The sequence below is a fragment of the Schistocerca nitens genome, chromosome 5 (assembly GCF_023898315.1).
Source record: "Schistocerca nitens isolate TAMUIC-IGC-003100 chromosome 5, iqSchNite1.1, whole genome shotgun sequence".
NCBI classification, from domain to species: domain Eukaryota; kingdom Metazoa; phylum Arthropoda; class Insecta; order Orthoptera; family Acrididae; genus Schistocerca; species Schistocerca nitens.
Window position 1 is genome coordinate 201,133,736 of NC_064618.1, and position 17,958 is coordinate 201,151,693.

Consider the following 17,958-nt stretch of genomic DNA (forward strand, 5'->3'; position numbering starts at 1 on the left):
ATACGCCCCAGATGCTGTATCGTTCTTTAGATTTTTAAACTTGGCCCTCATTTCGCTAGGTGTTGTTAGAAGGGCTCAATTCCTGACCTCTTGCATGGCTATCAGTTGTGTGTGTTTGGTTGGTTATTATTCCTTACTCTCTTTCTAGGGTATCTACGTCTGCCTGTATTTGCATTTCAAAAATTTCAGCAAACGCGTTGTTTATAAGCCCGGTTCGAAAACATAGGAAGCTTCACGATTTTGCTTGTTATCCTTGAGCAGGCGCTATGCTAATCTCCTACGTATCTTTGTAATTTCAATGTGCGGTATATACTGTGAAGTAAAACTCCTGGCTCATGCAGATGATATAGTGTTGCTGAGGGAAACTGAGGAAGAACTGAAAGACATGTACAGATCTCTCAGGCACAGTGCCAGCAAAATGGGGGTTTTGATTAACCAAGAGAAAACCGAATATATGGAAATAGGTCGAGTCATAAACCCAAATCCTTACTTTGAAATTGATCAGCATTTTAAGTTCAGAAAAGTTTTCCAGTTTAAATACCTTGGATCACGTTTCAACAGTAAAACTGTCATAACAATGGATATAAATGAAAGAATAGCCTCAGGGTCAAGATGTCTGTACTCACTAAGCAATCCACTAAAAATTTATGAGTTAATGAAGCAACCCACTATCATTCAGAAATTAAAAAGTAAGAGACTTCAATGGACTGGACATGTGGCTGGAATGGAAAACAACAGAATCACCAAGAAAGCATTTGAAGGAACTCTCCCGGCAACAAGACGACATAGAGAAGGACATCGCAGCATTAGGAATTTGCACAGGGTGGAGAGCGGCTGCGAGGGATAGAAGGCGGTGGAAGCAGCTCGTTGATGCAGCGCGTGGTCTACAGGGCCTGTGATAGCTGAGAAGAAGGAGAAGTATATACTGACGAAGCGAGCACGTCTCGTTAGCCTGAACCGACGCATGTTTGATGGAACCGTTTCAAATGCTGTACTCGGAAGAAAACGACTGCAGTTCTATGAATTGTTAAAAGGAAACTTTCACTGGTGTAGTTTACGAGGCCGCTTCCTATCAGTGGCGAGATATCCAGAGCAGTCGGCGGCCACAAAGAACAGCCTGCTGCGATCTTTTATCAAATGAGTCCCTCAGTCGGCAAGACGCCGCCATGGCCTTCGGTGTCGTGACGCGTACTGCCCTCGCCTGCTACATGTGCGCCGCCCTTTTCAGCTTCTGCATGCCAGCAGGTGAGCCTATTGCTACTTTCTGTCCAGTCACAACTCGGATTCACTCTAAGGCGCGTCTTTCAACTTTCACCGTTCTTGACAGAGTCTTCTTAGTAGACGGAAATACGTTGTTACGATACGTTTACATTACTGATGGGTTGCGCTAAATATTATGGACACCGTGACATCAGTTTCTCAGTTGTGGGACGTTTCCGTAGGCACCAGATTAGTATTAATGCAGTTCGATACTTTTTCTCTTCGTAACAAAATACTGAGTATGGTCGCGAAAGATTTTTCGAAATTTCAATTCGTTTCTTAAGTTGTATTGAACCACTCTTCAAACTAAATAATATCGGACACGTAAGTTAACAGATTTTAAAAAAATCTGTTTCCAAAGAATATATGTAAGTTAAAGTTTATATATGTATATATATATATATTTCCATCCTTTCAATTCCGTCGTTTCATCCATCGTTTTCATATAGGTCGTTTACAGTTGTGGCTGGTTGTACTGAACATGATATTGTAAATTCTAAAGAAGTCGTTTCTAAAAAAAATAAAAAAAATTGTTGTGGTAGCAAATTGTTACGAGTCATCATCTTGCAGTGAAAGCGTAGCTTGCCGTGGAGCCGGGAGGAGAGCAAATTTTGGTTTTCACGTTAGCACTGCTGCGAGCCGTGTACTTGCTTAACGCTGCGTGCAGTACGTTACACATACTGTCTCTGAATCTGAAGAAGTACTATTAAATATTAATTGATCTTTTTCATACTTAGTTTACCAAATGCTATGGGTAACATAACCATACTGTTAAAATTTCATAATAATAACTTGAGTACTTTCGGAGAAATAAACGTACTGCCATTGTGAAACTAACTTGGGGGCTGTAATGTATTCATCAATAGTATCAGTGGAAACTACAGCCAATGGGATAGGTTCATACAATGTAATTTCCTGGAATTGTCTTTAGTTTCAGTACCATAGACTTCTGACGTAATTGAAAGTACTTTGCGAGGCGTGGTGGCCGTGCGGTTCTAGGCGATACAGTCTGGAACCGCGCGACCACTACGGTCGCAGGTTCGAATCATGCCTCGGGCATGGATGTGTGTGATGTCCTTAGGTTAGTTAGGTTTAAGTAATTCTAAGTTCTAGGGGACTTATGACCTCAGAAGTTAAGTTCCATAGTGCTCAGAGCCATTTGGACCATTTTACAAGTACTTTAAAAATTTATTGTTTATCGCGTTTTGATAATGTGTTTTGGAGAGACTGTGAGAGTGAATAGAGGACATATGCACATTAAGAATGTGATATTTTATTAAATCTATGTAAATGTGTGCGTGAGAAAGTTGTTGTGCGATAAGGGAATTTGTGATGTATGTCTGAGTGAGGTTGATTTGTAAAAGGCAGCCGGAAAGGGGATGGAGTATTAAATTTATTAGTTATTTACTTTTGTATAAAGGAATGGTTTTTTCATTGAATTTTATTTAGATTCGGAATTACGAAATTTCTAATTTAAATTACTTGTGGTAAACTAATTGGCAGACATTAGAAATACTGCTAGTATGTAAGTGCTCTAGATGATTTGATTGGCTGCTTAACATACTAGCCTATAGGAATTGTCGCTTAAGCTGTCTTCTGATAAACACGTACCCTAAACCGCGCTTAACAAATTTGTACCAAAATGAAAAAATTCACGCATTTGATCGGGATCTAGTGATGTTGACGAAAAGCGACTACAGTATTGAGTGTTTCGTGAAAATTTTAGCTTTGTGAGTGGTTGATTTTAGGAGATATTCGCGTGTGAACGTTTCACGTTGTACATAAACTCCGCGTGGCGTGTTTCGTGTAGCTTACGAGACATTATGGTGAGCTCTTCTTTATAAGAATCCTACTGAACGACTGAATCTGTTAACTCGCAAATAGTTGTGGGTAAGTGACTGTTTACGATGTTCAGAATATCGGGTCGGACTAAATATCTTCTAGTTGCTTTCGGATGTGAACTTCAAACAGAGGCAGTCAGTAACATTTCACAATTGATGCTGGGACATTAAATACGGACTAGATAGCCATATTCCGTGTTTTACAGACAATAAACCGACTTAAAGGTAATTTCAGACATTTCTTCAAACGAGTCATGCAAGAATCCCGAAAGCACGATAGTTTAACTAGCTTTTAGCTATTGCCCATGGACTGGAGCTATGTCACCTTGAGTGTTAGGTATTTACTCGAATTTTCGTCAACGCTGCCTTTCTTGGCTAAACCAGTATCTAACATCGCGGAGCGAAGGGGCAGACAACCTGAAACCTATCCAGGTAAGGGGACTGATTGTTTAAAGGATAGTGAGATCTCAACCCCTCCCCACAGCAAGTGGACCGCGTGTGGTTATAAACATCAAGTAAATACGAGTGACACAGCCTAGTGCTAAGTTTACACGTCACAATTCTCGTGGGCCCAATCGTCACAAATATGGAAGTGGATCCATCCTCGAAGATTTAATTGAGCGTACAAAATAGTTTCCCATACGTCGCTAAACCTCCTAGAAAAAAAAATATTTTCTACAACATGTTTCGTGGTCACCTTTGAAACGCTTACGTTTCATATGTATTCATTACCAGCGATGGCGAGGCATGACATAATCTCTGACCAGAGAGTTATTTATCGTTGCTAGTCTGCCCTTGACCGCGCGAGAGTGTGCAGTTGCGAGTTGCACTCTGTCTGTAGTAGAAGTCGGATACAGTTGTGTGTGGCGAGTCGGCATGCGTCCGCGGTGTGCTATGCCCACGAGTCTGTTCAGGAATGTCGTGGACGATATGTATATTATTGTAGAAGGTAATGAAGCAGCATTGCGCTCAGCTAATAATGTATGGTAATTGTAATTAATTTGTTCAAGAAATGCCCCAATAATAATTTTTATATAGTAAATGGCTCTGAGCACTATGGGACTCAACTGCTGTGGTCATTAGTCCCCTAGAATTTAGAACTACTTAAACCTAACTAACCTAAGGACAGCACACACATCCATGCCCGAGGCAGGATTCGAACCTGCGACCGTAGCAGTCGCACGGTTCCTGACTGCGCGCCTAGAACCGCGAGACCACCGCGGCCGGCTATAAAGTAAATCTTTTAAAGAAAAGTAATCATTTCAATTTAAAGAATTTTTCCACTCCTTTGAAGAAAAAGATTCATTTCAATTTAAAGAATATTTCCTATGCATTCCCTCCAAGAATTAAAATTAAATGTAGGCCAACATTGCACGGAGCTGTGCCGAAAAATAAGAGCAGATATAGATGCAGTTTTTCTGAGGTAAGAATTTATCAGGTTTAATTATTTCACAGGGCTGAAGGTCAGTGTTGCTGCCCTTATAAAATTTATCAGGTTTAATCATTGCTGTTGAGATGTTACATTCAGTTCCTAGATCATTATTTAATTAACATTATCGTGGGTTTAATGATCAATTATTATTCTTTAATTTTGCAAGGAGGTTACGCTTGGCCCATTTTATTATTCACTTTTGTGGGATGACAACATTTCACTTATCATTGACTTTCATATTCTTGCTGGGGGGTTAAAATTTCACTAATATTGACCTTCAAAATTTCTTGCGGGGAGGTTACACCTTTTTGTTTTACAGTGATTCTGGAAGGGACAGAAATAACATTGTCTCCTTTTGCGAAGCTCTTGGTGATAATTCTGGAGCATCATTTGACTGGACTCAACACACAATTGCACTCTGTAACAAGGCGTCAGCGTCACTGCTCTCATTACAGAAAAAATGGAAGCTTGTTGAGAGACTAATACTCATATTGACTGGTGATCCTATTATACAAGGAATTTCGCACGAAAGCTCACACACGCTTGAACTCGCGATGAATGTTTGTGCACGATACATTTGTGACACGTTTTCGACCATATCACTCCTGCCTACGAACAGCTGTCGCGGCTACATGCTGATAAGGATAGACAGTCATACCCTGTGTTTGCTCTATCGTCATCTCAATCAATGCACTCCCTGTTGTTTGTCTTCCGCTCTTACACTACTGTCTTGACAACGCAGGGGAAATATTCTTTCTCAACAAAATAAAGTTCTCTCTGAACCATCACATATCACTGCCGTGTTCTGTGAATTATTTTCTGCGTCAGAAACCGGACTTTGGAAATATCTTCCTCAAAATATCAGATAAATTAAATTCCTTCCGAACTTCGAAAGACAGCTAGCTGATGGCCTACCTATCACAATACCCAGCGCTCCCAAATTCTGTACAGCACACTCTCGTCAGTCCCCCTCCCCCACAACTCTTCCCTACCCATTTTCGTCAGAGTTCTGTATTTGTTTCCTGTTCTTTGATAACAGCGACTGTCACTGTTATTTCACTCTTCTCCTCCTTCCTTGTATCATCTGTTTCTGACTGGCTTGATTCAGCCCACCACGAATTCCTCTTCCGCACCAACTTTTCATCTCATCCTCAGTTATTTTCTGGATGTATTCCAGGCTCTGTCTTCCTCCACAGTTTTTGCTATCTACAACTCACTCTAGTGCTGTGGCAGTAATTTTCTGATGTCTTAACAGATGTCCTGTCATCCTGTACCTTCTTCTCGTCAATGTTTTCCATGTATTCCTTTCCTCACCGATGCTGCAAACCTCTTCATTCCTTACCTTATAAATCCACCTAATTTTCAAAATCATTCCGTAGCACCATACCTGAAATGCTTCGATTATCTCCTGTTCCGATTTTTCCACAGTCCGAGTTTCACTACTATACAGTGTCCTGCTTCAAACGTACATTCTCAGAAATGTTTTCCTCAAATTATAGTCTGTGTTTGATACTACTAGACTTCTCTTGGTGAGGAATCTCGCTTCTGCAAGTGCTAGTGTGCTTTTGGTGTCCTCCTTCCCCCGGCCATCATGGGTTATTTTTCTTCCAAGCTAGCATAATTCCTTAGTTTCGTCTGCTTCGTGATCCCCAATTGTCATGTTAAGTTTCTCACTGTTCTCATTACTAACACTTCACATTACTTTCGTCTTTCTTCGATTTACTCTCAGTTCATATCCTGTTCTCACTGGATTGTTCATTCCATTCAAAACATCCTGTCATTCTTCTTTACAAGGATAGCAATGTCATCAGGTAATTTTATCATTGATGTCCTTTCACCTTGAATTTTAATCCTACTCTTAAACCTCTCTTTTACTTTCTCGATGTTGGAATTGAACAGTAGGGGCGAAAGACTGCGTCCCTGTCTTACACCCTTTTTAATCAGAGCCTTCCGTTCTTGGTCTTCCGCACTTATTGCTCCCTCTTGATTCTTATACACCTTGTATATCATCTGTTTTTCCCTACACCTCACCCCAAATTTCTCAGAATTTCGTACATCTTGCGCAGTTTTTCAGTATCGAACAATTTTTACATGTCGACAAATCCTATGAACGTGTCTTCACTTTTTTTTCAGTCTTAGATCCATTGTCAATGACAAAACCGGAACCGTCCCTCTTGTGCCTTTACCGTTCTTGAAGTCAAACTGATCGTCCCGTAACAGAGCCATAATTTTCTTTTGTTATTCTTGTCAGCAACTGAGATACATGAGTCGTTAAGCTGAAGGTGCAATACGTCTCGCACTTGGCATATCCTGCAATCTTCGGAACTGTATGGATTACGTTTTAAGACTGAGGGTACATCGCCAGACTCATACCTTGCGTCTTAGTTTCCCCGCACTTCCTAAATGACTTGTACTTCTGTTTTCATGAATTTCCATGAGCATATTTGTATTTCCCTCTTTCGTTGATGAACTGAAATATTTCTTCTGTTATCCGTGGTTTCTTCACAGTTACCTGCCTTGTACCTACGTTTATCTTTCCAACTTCTGCGATTGGTCTTTTCAGAGATGTAGATTCCTGCTCAACTTAACTGCCTACTGAGCTATTGGTTATCGCAGTGTCTATAGCCTCAGAGAACTTGAAGCATATCTGTTCATTCCTTAGTGCTGCCCTATCCCATTTCTTTGCCCACTGATCCTTACTGACTTGTCTGTTAAACTTCAGCATACTCTTCAACATTACTAAATTATGATCTGAGCGCATATCTGCTCCTGGGTACGCCTTACAATTCAGTATCTGATTTTGGAATCTCTGACCTTGATGTAATCTAACTGGAATCTTCCAGTATCTGCTGGCCTTTACTAAGTATGCTCCCCTCTTGTGATTCTCGATCAGAGTATTGACTGTAGTGTAGGAGACATTTACGGCAGAATTGAATTAGTCTTTTCTCCTTTCTCGTTCCTACTATCAAGCTCTTGGTTTATCCTGTAACACTTCTTCCACTCGTTCCCCTACAGCCGCATTCCAATCCCCCATGACTATCAGATTTTCATCTCCCTTTACGTACTAGTCTACCCTTTTAACATCCTCAAGTATTTTCTCTGTTCATCCTCTGCTTGCCACGTCGGCATGCGTACCTGAACTATTGTTGTCGGTGTTTATTTGCTGTCGATTATCATGAGAAAAACTGTCAGTGAATTGTTCACAGGAACTCAGTCTCTGTCCTTCCATCGTATTCATAACGAACACTACTCCCGTTATACTATTTTCTGCTGCTATTGACACTGCAGCCTTAGCATTTCCCTTTTGAGATATACTAGCTTTCCTACTATGGTCAGACGTCTGACGTCCACGCCTCGTTTAGTATAACGCTACCCTTTCATTGGCTATTCTGACTTTTCCTGATGGTCACCTCCCCATTGGCAGTCTCTTCCCAGAGGTAGTAATTGAGACCTGGTCTGGAATGTTTTGTCAAAGAAGAGCTCATCACGCAACATTGTCAGTTACAGAGCACATGATCTATGGATACACATTATGTATCTTTAATGTATTGTTTTACATTGCCTTCTGCATGCTCTTGCCGGTGATCACTGTTGATTATTACGCTTTTTAGGGGCAGTTTCCCAGCCCAAGGGCAAGAGTGTGCCCTGAGCCTCTCTCCTATCCCCTGCCTTCTTTTACAAGGTCATAGGCAGAACGAGGGTGACTCCTTATGCCGGAAGTATTCGGCCGCCATTGCTGATAATATTTTTTCAAAATTTAAGCAGTGGTGACGTTCGAATCCGGGACCCAAAACTTTTTGATCGCTAGTAACAGACGCTATCCCTAGATGACGGGATCTGCACATAAAAATAAAACATAGTAGGGGAGCTTTCCACGTGACACAAACGAGTGGTTATAACAATAGCTCCAAGAAATGTCTGCAGTCGCAATGCTCCACTATTCCAGATGTTACAATATGTCGCCACTGAAGTTGCTTGTCTCTCATGCAATTATAGGGAAGGCCACAAACTGTAGCAGTGTATCCTAATTGAACTGACCGATCAGCAATACCTTTGAAAGTTTGTAAAACACAGTCTAGGAATGTTTGATATGTCCACGTACTTATTTGGATTTACTTTTAAGTAATTGTACGATTTATTCCAAAAGTCATTGAATGTGTTCAAATTATCACCTTATACAAGACCCAGTTGGCAGTGGACGGCCACTAGTAGGCGCAAATTCAGTGCTCGTCAAACATTCGAGAATGTTAATAACAAACAATTCATCAGATTGCTACCTCTGTGTACTGATATCGTACTACTCCAAAGAGAGCACACAATAAATTCTCCAAAGTGTGTAACTCTGCCAGAATCAAACAGTCTCGATGTGTGCTTTGTAAAAATTCGATTGTACCACTCTACGAAATTCTGTTATCGACTTTGTCACGTGGAATATTTTCTGGGCTTGGTAAACAGATCACTGACAAATTTTTCGACTGAACACAGCTCTGAAAATCGCGAGACTAAACCGTCTCTGACGAAATCTTTCAACGCACCAAGTTATCCTTAAGATTGGCAGAGCTGAAGGAAACGTGTTGAGTATTAGGAAACGTTTTAAGTATTAGGAAATCTTTTATGCAAGTATTTGTGTAGACTGGATCCTTGTACAGTAGTGAAATTTTTGTGGTAACCAATTCAGACAAGAAACGAGTATCAGATTTTGGAATGCAGAGCTGTAGAAGGATGCTAGATCGGGTAACTAAAGATGAGGTACTGAATCAAATCAACCGCATAATTAAAGGAAGGAAGTCTATTGGTGGAACACATCCTGAGACATTAAGAACTTGTCAACTTCCTTATGGAGGGAAGTGTGCAGGATAAGATTTTTAGAAGGAAGCCAAGACGTGAATACGGTACGCAGGTTCAAACTGTTACAGGTTGTAGAAGTTAAGCAGAGATGAAGAGCCTAACACAGGATAAACTACAATGGAGAGTTGCACCAAACCAGTGTTCACGCTGAAGGCCACAACAAAAACAGCAGGAACAACAACAACAAATAAAATTACAGAAACTCTCGACACATAGGCTTTGCCACACTACAAAAACCCCACAGCTGTTAGAGCGCTGAGGGTGGCAGAAGCCGCGTTGTAAGGACAGGAAATGTTGCGACAGGTACCGATACCTAACAAGCAGTATTTTGGAGGCAGTCGGCCAACTTTTCGTGAAATAAATAACCAGTAAACAACCTACAGAGAGATTTTTACTTACACAGTATAGCAGCCTCGCATGCGGTACTCACTAGTAGCTAAGAATGTGGAACTGACAGGTTGTCACTCTTGCTCAACTGAAACTTTGACGTTAACGATATTGATATTTGAGGATAGACTGTGTCCAAAAATGCGTACTCGTTTCATGCTTCAGTTATTCAGCTGACTCGTTACATCCATAATTACCACCAACTTTTGTGGTGTTTTAGTGATTTACGTAAAACGAGTCTACAAAAGTCAATGTGAAATAAGGTACTTTAACGTATTTTATTGCTCTCGTAAAGTGTAAATAACAGTTGCCCGAAATAACGGACAGCACTTTATTATAAGGCACAGGTGGCAACCCTAAGCATTCACTTGTACGAGGGCTATTCGGAAAGTAAGGAACGATCGGTCACGAAATGGAAACCACAGAAAAAATCAAAAATTTTTTATTTGTAACAGTTAGCTACAACTTCCAGCTACCTATCTCCATAGCCGCCGATCCGACTTAGATGTGTGTGGTAGCGTTTTACCAACTTTCCAATATCCTTGTAATAGAAGACAGCCGCCAGTGCTTTCCGCCAATTCTCTACGCTGGCCTACAGCTCGTTGTCTGTGCCAAAATATTGTCTTCATAGCCAGCGGTTCATGTGAGCAGACGAAACTCAAAGGGAGACAATTACGGGCTGTATTGTGGGTAATTAAACATTTCAAATTGAAAACGATGCAGGAGCATCTCCATTGCTCCTGCAGAATACGGTTGAGATTTGTCTTGAAGAAGAAACCGCATGACAGTGATGTAATGTTGGCTGCATAGCTTCAGGCGAAATTTCTCACCAGGCCCTCGTAATTGGCGGGAGACACTATTATTCTAGGTATCTTTATGTGCTCCCTGTGTGCTCAGAACTAAAAGGAACGACGTAATGCTATCGACGGGCATACTAGAGACACTGCCCAATACACCCGTGCAAAACCTCATCGAATTTTCACTGTGGTTTCCATCTCACGATCGATCGTTCCTTACTTTCCGAACAACCCTCGTATATGCGGACACTACATTGTCTTCCACCATAAGAATAAACCTGATGTAAACGTTACATCCTGTGTTCTTCCACGTTTGCTGGAATCTTATAGGATTTCATTTTGCGTGGAGCAGAAGCCAAGCTGTCTCGAGTACAGTCAAGTGCAAAATAAGGTTAAGTTTTGATTTTATGCTGTGCGTTATCGTGCATATCGACTGAGCAATACAGCCTTATCGCCGCATTGAACTTGGACAGCACTGGCCAGCTAGCTCGTCCAACCCGCAATGATGTGAGCAGTTGCAGTTACGACGTAAAAAAAACACGAGCAGAGAAACAATATAGCTTCGAATGTCATTTAATTTTTAAAGGGAATGAATTAATACTCCGAAAAAGTCCAATACCGCAAGCTTCTTAGGGGACCAGACGGAAAGCTTAACATGTACTCGTTCGTAGCTGACATAGTACTGATAACGAAAAACAGGAGTGATGACAATTCCTATCTTAAACTGAGGGCAATTTTCTGTGCATGATATGTTTGGCGTAAAAGCATAATGCAGAGATTGCACCGTGTAGTTAAATATTGAAACCACTGAACGTATTATTTATAGTGAGTCGTCTGGAAATCTCTTAACTCCTTTTAGATCCAAATACGAGAAATACATTACGCTACTAGAACTATCATCTACTACACTGATAACGAGTAGATCAGTCACAGAATCCTCGAAGCCATCCAGGTGCCACATTTTCTCCTCCTCTTTTATGACGTGCCGTTCTCTATATGGGCAGCGTTCGGCAGTGACGTGTGGTATAAGCTTCGTGCACTGGTTCCAGTACGTCTGGCAGCATAAATACATTCTCATTCCTCACGACAGATCCCTTAACTTGGCTCCAGATCAGCTGTGTTCTGTTGCGATGATTCTGAAATAGTACGGTAATTTTGCGAGCAGTACGTTATTAGAAACAAGAAGATGTGCATTTTTCCATTAAAATGATGGTTAGATATGTGTTAATTAGCGTTTATTTGATGAATTTTACATTTAATAGATTTAGGTATTCCAGGTGAATGAAAACAAAGAACACCAGAGCGAGATTTGTACAGACGATCCATGAATTGTACCAAATTTTTATTCTACAAAACTACCGATTAGACACACATATGGATTTCAAATCCCCCTTAACTTGAGTAAATACACTTATCCAGAAAACTTAAAGGCTTTCTGTAAATCTGTAAAAAACATTAAGAGTAATCTGTTTCTCGCCACTTTTTAACTGTGTTCCACACGCGTGTTTCACTACAGAGCAGAAAGCAGCGCCAGCCATTTTCAAAGTAGTGTACGTATTAACAGCGCGACAATCAGGGCACATCAGTACGGAGACTGAGATTTACACGATTTTTGAAATAAAAACTACATGCCTAAAGTATGATTTAGAAACACTTTGATGGATCTTAAAGTTTCATTTACTGTAACATAGCAATAAGGTATCTAATACATAAGTAGGAACTACTTCCAAGAGCGTAACAACACCAGTGTCTGTGTGCTACGGATGTTGACTAATCGTTGCGTTTGTTTAAATCAGGTTAAGTCTTGTGATGGTGGTGTAGAGAGAACGAAGGAAAACAATAGTTAACGAGGACAGCCTACCCGTATAAACGCTGTGTTATTGTTACCTGGCGCTTACAATCAGCGGGTAGGATACGTACAACACCACATAGCCAGAGTCACGCCGCGTAACTCTGATATTCAGTGATGATTATTTTTGCATAGGGTGTGCACTGTTTTTGAGGAAAGAGACAAAATGACAAAGGAAAAGAAGAACAATTCAGTTGTATGGGTTATTACGTAAGCACGTAACACTGAATTGTCGCTTCAGCTCTTTTCAGCACTATTCCAAAATCACGTATGTATGCCAGTTGACGCTTTTCGCTTGTTTCTCATTACAGCTAAGGAGGAACTTTGAAAACAGAACTCTAACTGCCAACGACCACATAATCTGAAGAAAGACTAACATTTATAGTCTGTTTGCTAGCAACTGGAAACCTTTACGTCGCATTTCAACGGGTGCTGTATCTCGGATAGTTTCTGTTGCCTATAGCAGCGAATCCCTTGTAGGAGTTTTATTAAATTACATTTAAGGAAGATAGTGTTACTGAAATATGAGTAATGAGGTGTGAAATAGACATACGACCTATCACACAGGCTACATGATAAAAACTTCTATATAGCTGAAAAGCAGGAAGTTATCTTGATCGCAGGTAAACAACTTTTATTTATTATCAAAAATCTCATATATAACAATGATACTCAGACCATTCAATACGGCTAATATTAACGTAAGCAGGGAGAATGATCAAGCATTTATTATATTTTAATTATAATCATCGTAATAGTCACGAATTCCAATTTGTTTCCTTTCAAGGAAATTTATTATAAATTCTCTTTTTAATACAAAAGAATTCAAAGTTCCCAAAAAGAATTTTCAGTCTGCTACGGAGTGCGCGCTGATACGAAGTTTCATTCGATCCCTGCCCATTTTGTCTTCTCCAGCCTGTAGCTGACTGTGACCCCCAAAAAATGTGCTTCATTTGTTTCAGAGCATTGTGAAATTGTAATCAGTTTGTCATTTGAGGAAACCTCTGAGATAATAAAAAAATAAAAAGAGGAATAACAAAGAAAAAAGATTGGTAGAGCATTTTCCGGCAAAAGGCAAAGGTCCAGTGTTCGAGTGCCGGTCCAGCACACTGTTTTAATCTGCCCGGAAGTTTCAGATCAAAAGCTGTGCTTATTCACTCCGTTCGCTTCTCATGCAAGTATCTTATGAATTGACCGTCTTATACATATCCCGTGTTAGTCCTTCGAGTGCTTCAGGAATTTTCTACCTGAAAAGAGGGAGGTGACCATGAGGAAAACATGGATTAACCAGAAAAAGGGTAATAGGGTGAAAGAATCGCAACGTGGCATGACAGAAGTCTGAGCGTTACAGAGAAGGCTAGAAAAACTGAAAATCGAATTTTCAAGGCCTCTATGTCGATAGAGCAGGAGTTAGCGAAGTGAACTGAGAAAAAGATAAGGATTTCTGGTCAAGCGAAAATAGGGTAACATCAAAAGCAGCAGAAAATGGCGTAATGGGATTAGGATTCCTTATAAATAAGAAGGTAAGCTGCTGTGAACATTTAAGTGATAGGGGTGCTCTCACCAGATTGGAAAGCATACCAGCGTCGACGCCAATACTTCAGGTGAACATGCCGGTGCCACAAGAAGAAAATCAAAAGAAAGTAAATGAGGATATTGACCTCGTAATTCAATATGTAATGGGAATGAAAATCTAATAATGATGGAGGTTTGCACTGCGATAGTAGGGGAGGGAATAGAAGAAACAGTTACGGAAGAATATTTGATCGGCAGTGTGAATGAGAGAGGAGAAAGGTTAACTGAGTTATTAATAGCAAATAAAATTGAAAAATTACAGGAGGAGGAGATATATTTGGAAAAAGGCAGGAGATGCGGGAAGATTGCAGTTGGACTACAACTTGGTCAGACAGAGATCCTGAAATCAAATAGTGGATTGTAAGGCACACACAGGAGCAGATATAGACTCAGATCAAAATTTAATAGTGATGAACGGTTAGGATTAAGAGAATCGTACAGAAGGTGGATATTCTAGAGCACTAAGGAACTATGAGATGCTTTTGAAGTTCGCTAATGATGTGGATACTTTCATAAGGAATACCACCGTAGATAGTTCAGTTGCAGAGGAGCGGAGATCTCTAAACAGAGAAATCTCAGAGGTTGGAAAGACTGCGGTAAACACTAGGAAGGTAACTTCGAAGAAACGACGCGGAACAGGCGAAATACTTCAACTGAGCGACGAAGGAAGGAACTTCAAAAACGTTCGGCGAAAGAAACGATTACAGCAATAGAAATGAGTTAGGAATGAAATAAACAGGAGGTGCAGGGGAACCGAGTTGGACTGGCTGCAAGAAAAATCTGAAAAAATGGGGAAAAAATGACAGTCGGAAGGACTGACACAGCATACAATCAATCGAAACAACCTTCGGTGAAATTAAAAGCAAGGGCGTCAAGAGAGTGGAATGGGAATTCCACTCTAAAATGCAGAGGAGAGAGCGGGTGGTAGAAGAGTACATTGGAAGCCTGAATTCTTTGATGACGTCATAGAAAAAAACTGAGGCTACATGAAGCGATAGGACATCGAGTATTAGAGTCACAATTTAAATTAGTTTTCGAAAACTTGAGATTACATAAAGCAAAATGGATGGATGATATTGAATCGGAATTTATGAAATCATTGGGAGAAGTGGAAAACGAAAGACTGTTCAAGTTGGTGTATATAGTTTAGAAGGCTAGCGACACGTCATCATAGTCATGGGAAAATACTGTATAACCCATTTATTTCCGAAGATTGCAGATACAGGTAAGGTCAGGAGATATCGCACAATCAGTTTAAAAGCTCATGCATCCAAGTTGCTGACAAGAATAATACACAGAAAGAAGTAAAAGAAAATTGAGGATGTGTTAGACGACGATGAGTTTGGCTTTAGAAAAGGCAAAGGCACAAGAGAGGCAATTCTGACGTTGCGGTTGGTAATGGAAGCAAGACGGAAGAAAAATCGAGACACCTTCGTAGGGCTTTTCGAGCTGTAAAATGTGTTCCACGATGTAAATGGTGCAAGATGTTCGGAACACTGAGAAAAACTGCAGTAAGTTGACTAAAGGTGCTACTCATTCAGAGTGTCCCTCTCCTTTAAAATGTGTTAATTTATTTATTGCCTATACGACTAATTGTTGTTTGCATACCCTCTGAAAAACCTCAAAAAATTTGTACTTGCCCACATTTTTTTAACCGATGGAATTTAGTAGCTGTAGATTTGTGCGTATTTGGCTGTTTGTGTTTTGTTTTGAGGTTAGTTATCTACCTTAGCAAAATTCAGCACAGTAACGTATGACATTAGAAATCATCTCACATGAGTTAATGCTGGACAGCGCAGCATTTTGGTTTGGACCGCTAGAAATGGTGGCGGTAAGATATTTCGGGGTCATGTCATTAATTACCTAACGTTGACATTGGCTACTGATGACACTTATTTTTCGATATATTTTCGTCGATCATGTACATGGTTCAGTTTCAGATCCTCCTTATATTCTCTTTTTTCTTCTAGTTTCATTTCATATGTACAATGAGTTTCTCTCGGACCGCTTCAACCTGTTCTCCTTCTACCAAGGAATATAACATGTTTCTTCAGAAAATATATTCTTCTGCCGCTTCTTGTCGTTAGTGGTTGTGTATTTTTAAGTCTTCCTCAACTACTAGTATTCAGCTAGTTGTTAATTTAGATAGTTTAATTAAAGTATGTTTATTATATTTCATTTTCTCTTCCGTATATGCAAAACATTATGAGTTGCTTTTTTTTTCAAGTGTCTGGAGCACGGCCTTGGGTGGTGGAACTGCTGGAGGACAAGACCACAACGTCCAGAAGTCCAAACATAACGACTGAAACTCCAAGCACGACGACTCCCATGCCACCAACCGCAGAGTCTATGCTTTGGTCCCACTCTGGAAGTAACTCTAAGAAGCATCAACTCCACCCATCCATGACCCCGCAATCAGCACCGAAGAACAACACCGTCAATAAGATCCCCACCAGCGAAGCGCCACTGCCATCCATCGCATCAGCTGCTGTTCAAATGGAGCCTCAACTCTTTCCATCCATTCAGCCTCAACTCCTGGGAGCCCTTAAACCTGAAATGTTACCATAATAATAGGTAACCTGACTCTTATGTCGATACTTGCAGTGCTTATCCCTCAATGTAAGAATACTGTACGGGATCATGTATTTGCCTCCCATGTCATAAGCACCTTCAGTGTCATAAATGTTCTTCTCCACCTCGACTGCAGCTGTCCGTATTTCTTTGAAAACTATCTTATCTATCAGTGGCCAATGATCGAACGATCCAAGGCACTTCAAAGCCGAAATGGGGTACTGAAGAGTTGACACCAGCGCCAGTGGCCCAGAGGGGCGAGAAACGTCCTCCAACATACATCAGTCTCCAGCTCAGCTACGCTGCGAAGTCTAGCAGAAGAGAGATAGGAACATGTGGAGTGACCTGACACTGTCCCTGGAAATAATGCATATGGCATGGGTGAAACAGACAGGGAGGAGAACAACATTCTGAGAAATGGTTCTTCCTAAGCAGCGTCATCATGTCCATATTGCCCCAAATACTACGACCAGGGTCGGTGAAATCAGTGGCAGCATTGGCCAGGCTCTCAGCAGCTTACGCAATCGTATGGTGTAGAACCGCAGCGACCATCAATAGTGGCTTCCTAGAAGATGCAAATTCCATTCTATGGTTGAAGAGAATGGCGGGATGCGTAAGTGTTCTGGTCAAATTACCACTTGTGTGTGACACTTTTTACTTGCAGTGCGCCTTTAGCAAGTGTTTGCATCTAAACGAATCACTACCAGCACACTTTTTCTTTGCCATCTTTGGAGGAGTGTCTTAGCCCATCATAAATATCTAATCAAACCTAAAATTGCATATCAAAGACGGAACATGACTGGCACTCATGGTGGATGACTTTAAGGCAAGTCATTGACGATGACGCTGCGGCATAATCCTCACTTTCTCCCTAAGGTTGGCAGAGCTGAGGGAAACGTGTTACTAGTTCCAAGTTTTCCCAGTTCTAAGAAGTAGTGGACTTCATTACAACTTATATATCTTTCATGTGATATTGCATAAAATAATGTAGATACTTAAATAAACACTTTTAATGATTGTGTAAAATCTATCTTTTTCATTCCTATTGGAAGCCTTCCTCTCGTTTGCTTGTGTTATACTGAAATGGGTGTTCTTAGTGGTTGTTTTCTGACGGTGTACTTTGCAGCTTCTATATTCACTCACGATCTCGTTACCTACTTTGATTCGGTGCTTGCTGATACTTGGTAGGGGGTGGCCCAAATATTTATTTAATTAATTAGTTACTGTAGTTGAAGTAAACTATGTTGCACAACGGATAACGCAAAAGGGAGGAAGCAAGCAATCAAAAAAGAGATAAATGAATGCGATCACTTGCAGCACAGTCTGACACGATAGTTATTCATATGGGCTTATGATTTATTTACTGACTTAAACAGTGTTATTTCAGGAGATGAATCT

General features: G+C 40.6%; 1 protein-coding gene and 1 pseudogene across 1 annotated transcript; one reads left to right on the forward strand and one right to left on the reverse strand.

The window, feature by feature from the left end:
- Positions 1-216: 216 nt before the first annotated feature.
- On the reverse strand, positions 217-314 carry LOC126261396 (U6 spliceosomal RNA; annotated as a pseudogene).
- A 798-nt stretch (positions 315-1,112) lies between these two features.
- LOC126259839 (uncharacterized) lies at positions 1,113-17,565 on the forward strand. Its single transcript, XM_049956896.1, has 2 exons — positions 1,113-1,245; positions 16,217-17,565. Exons 1-2 carry the CDS (start codon positions 1,167-1,169, stop codon positions 16,555-16,557), a joined length of 420 nt encoding a protein of 139 aa, XP_049812853.1. The 5' UTR covers positions 1,113-1,166; the 3' UTR covers positions 16,558-17,565.
- The last annotated feature ends 393 nt before the right edge of the window (positions 17,566-17,958 follow it).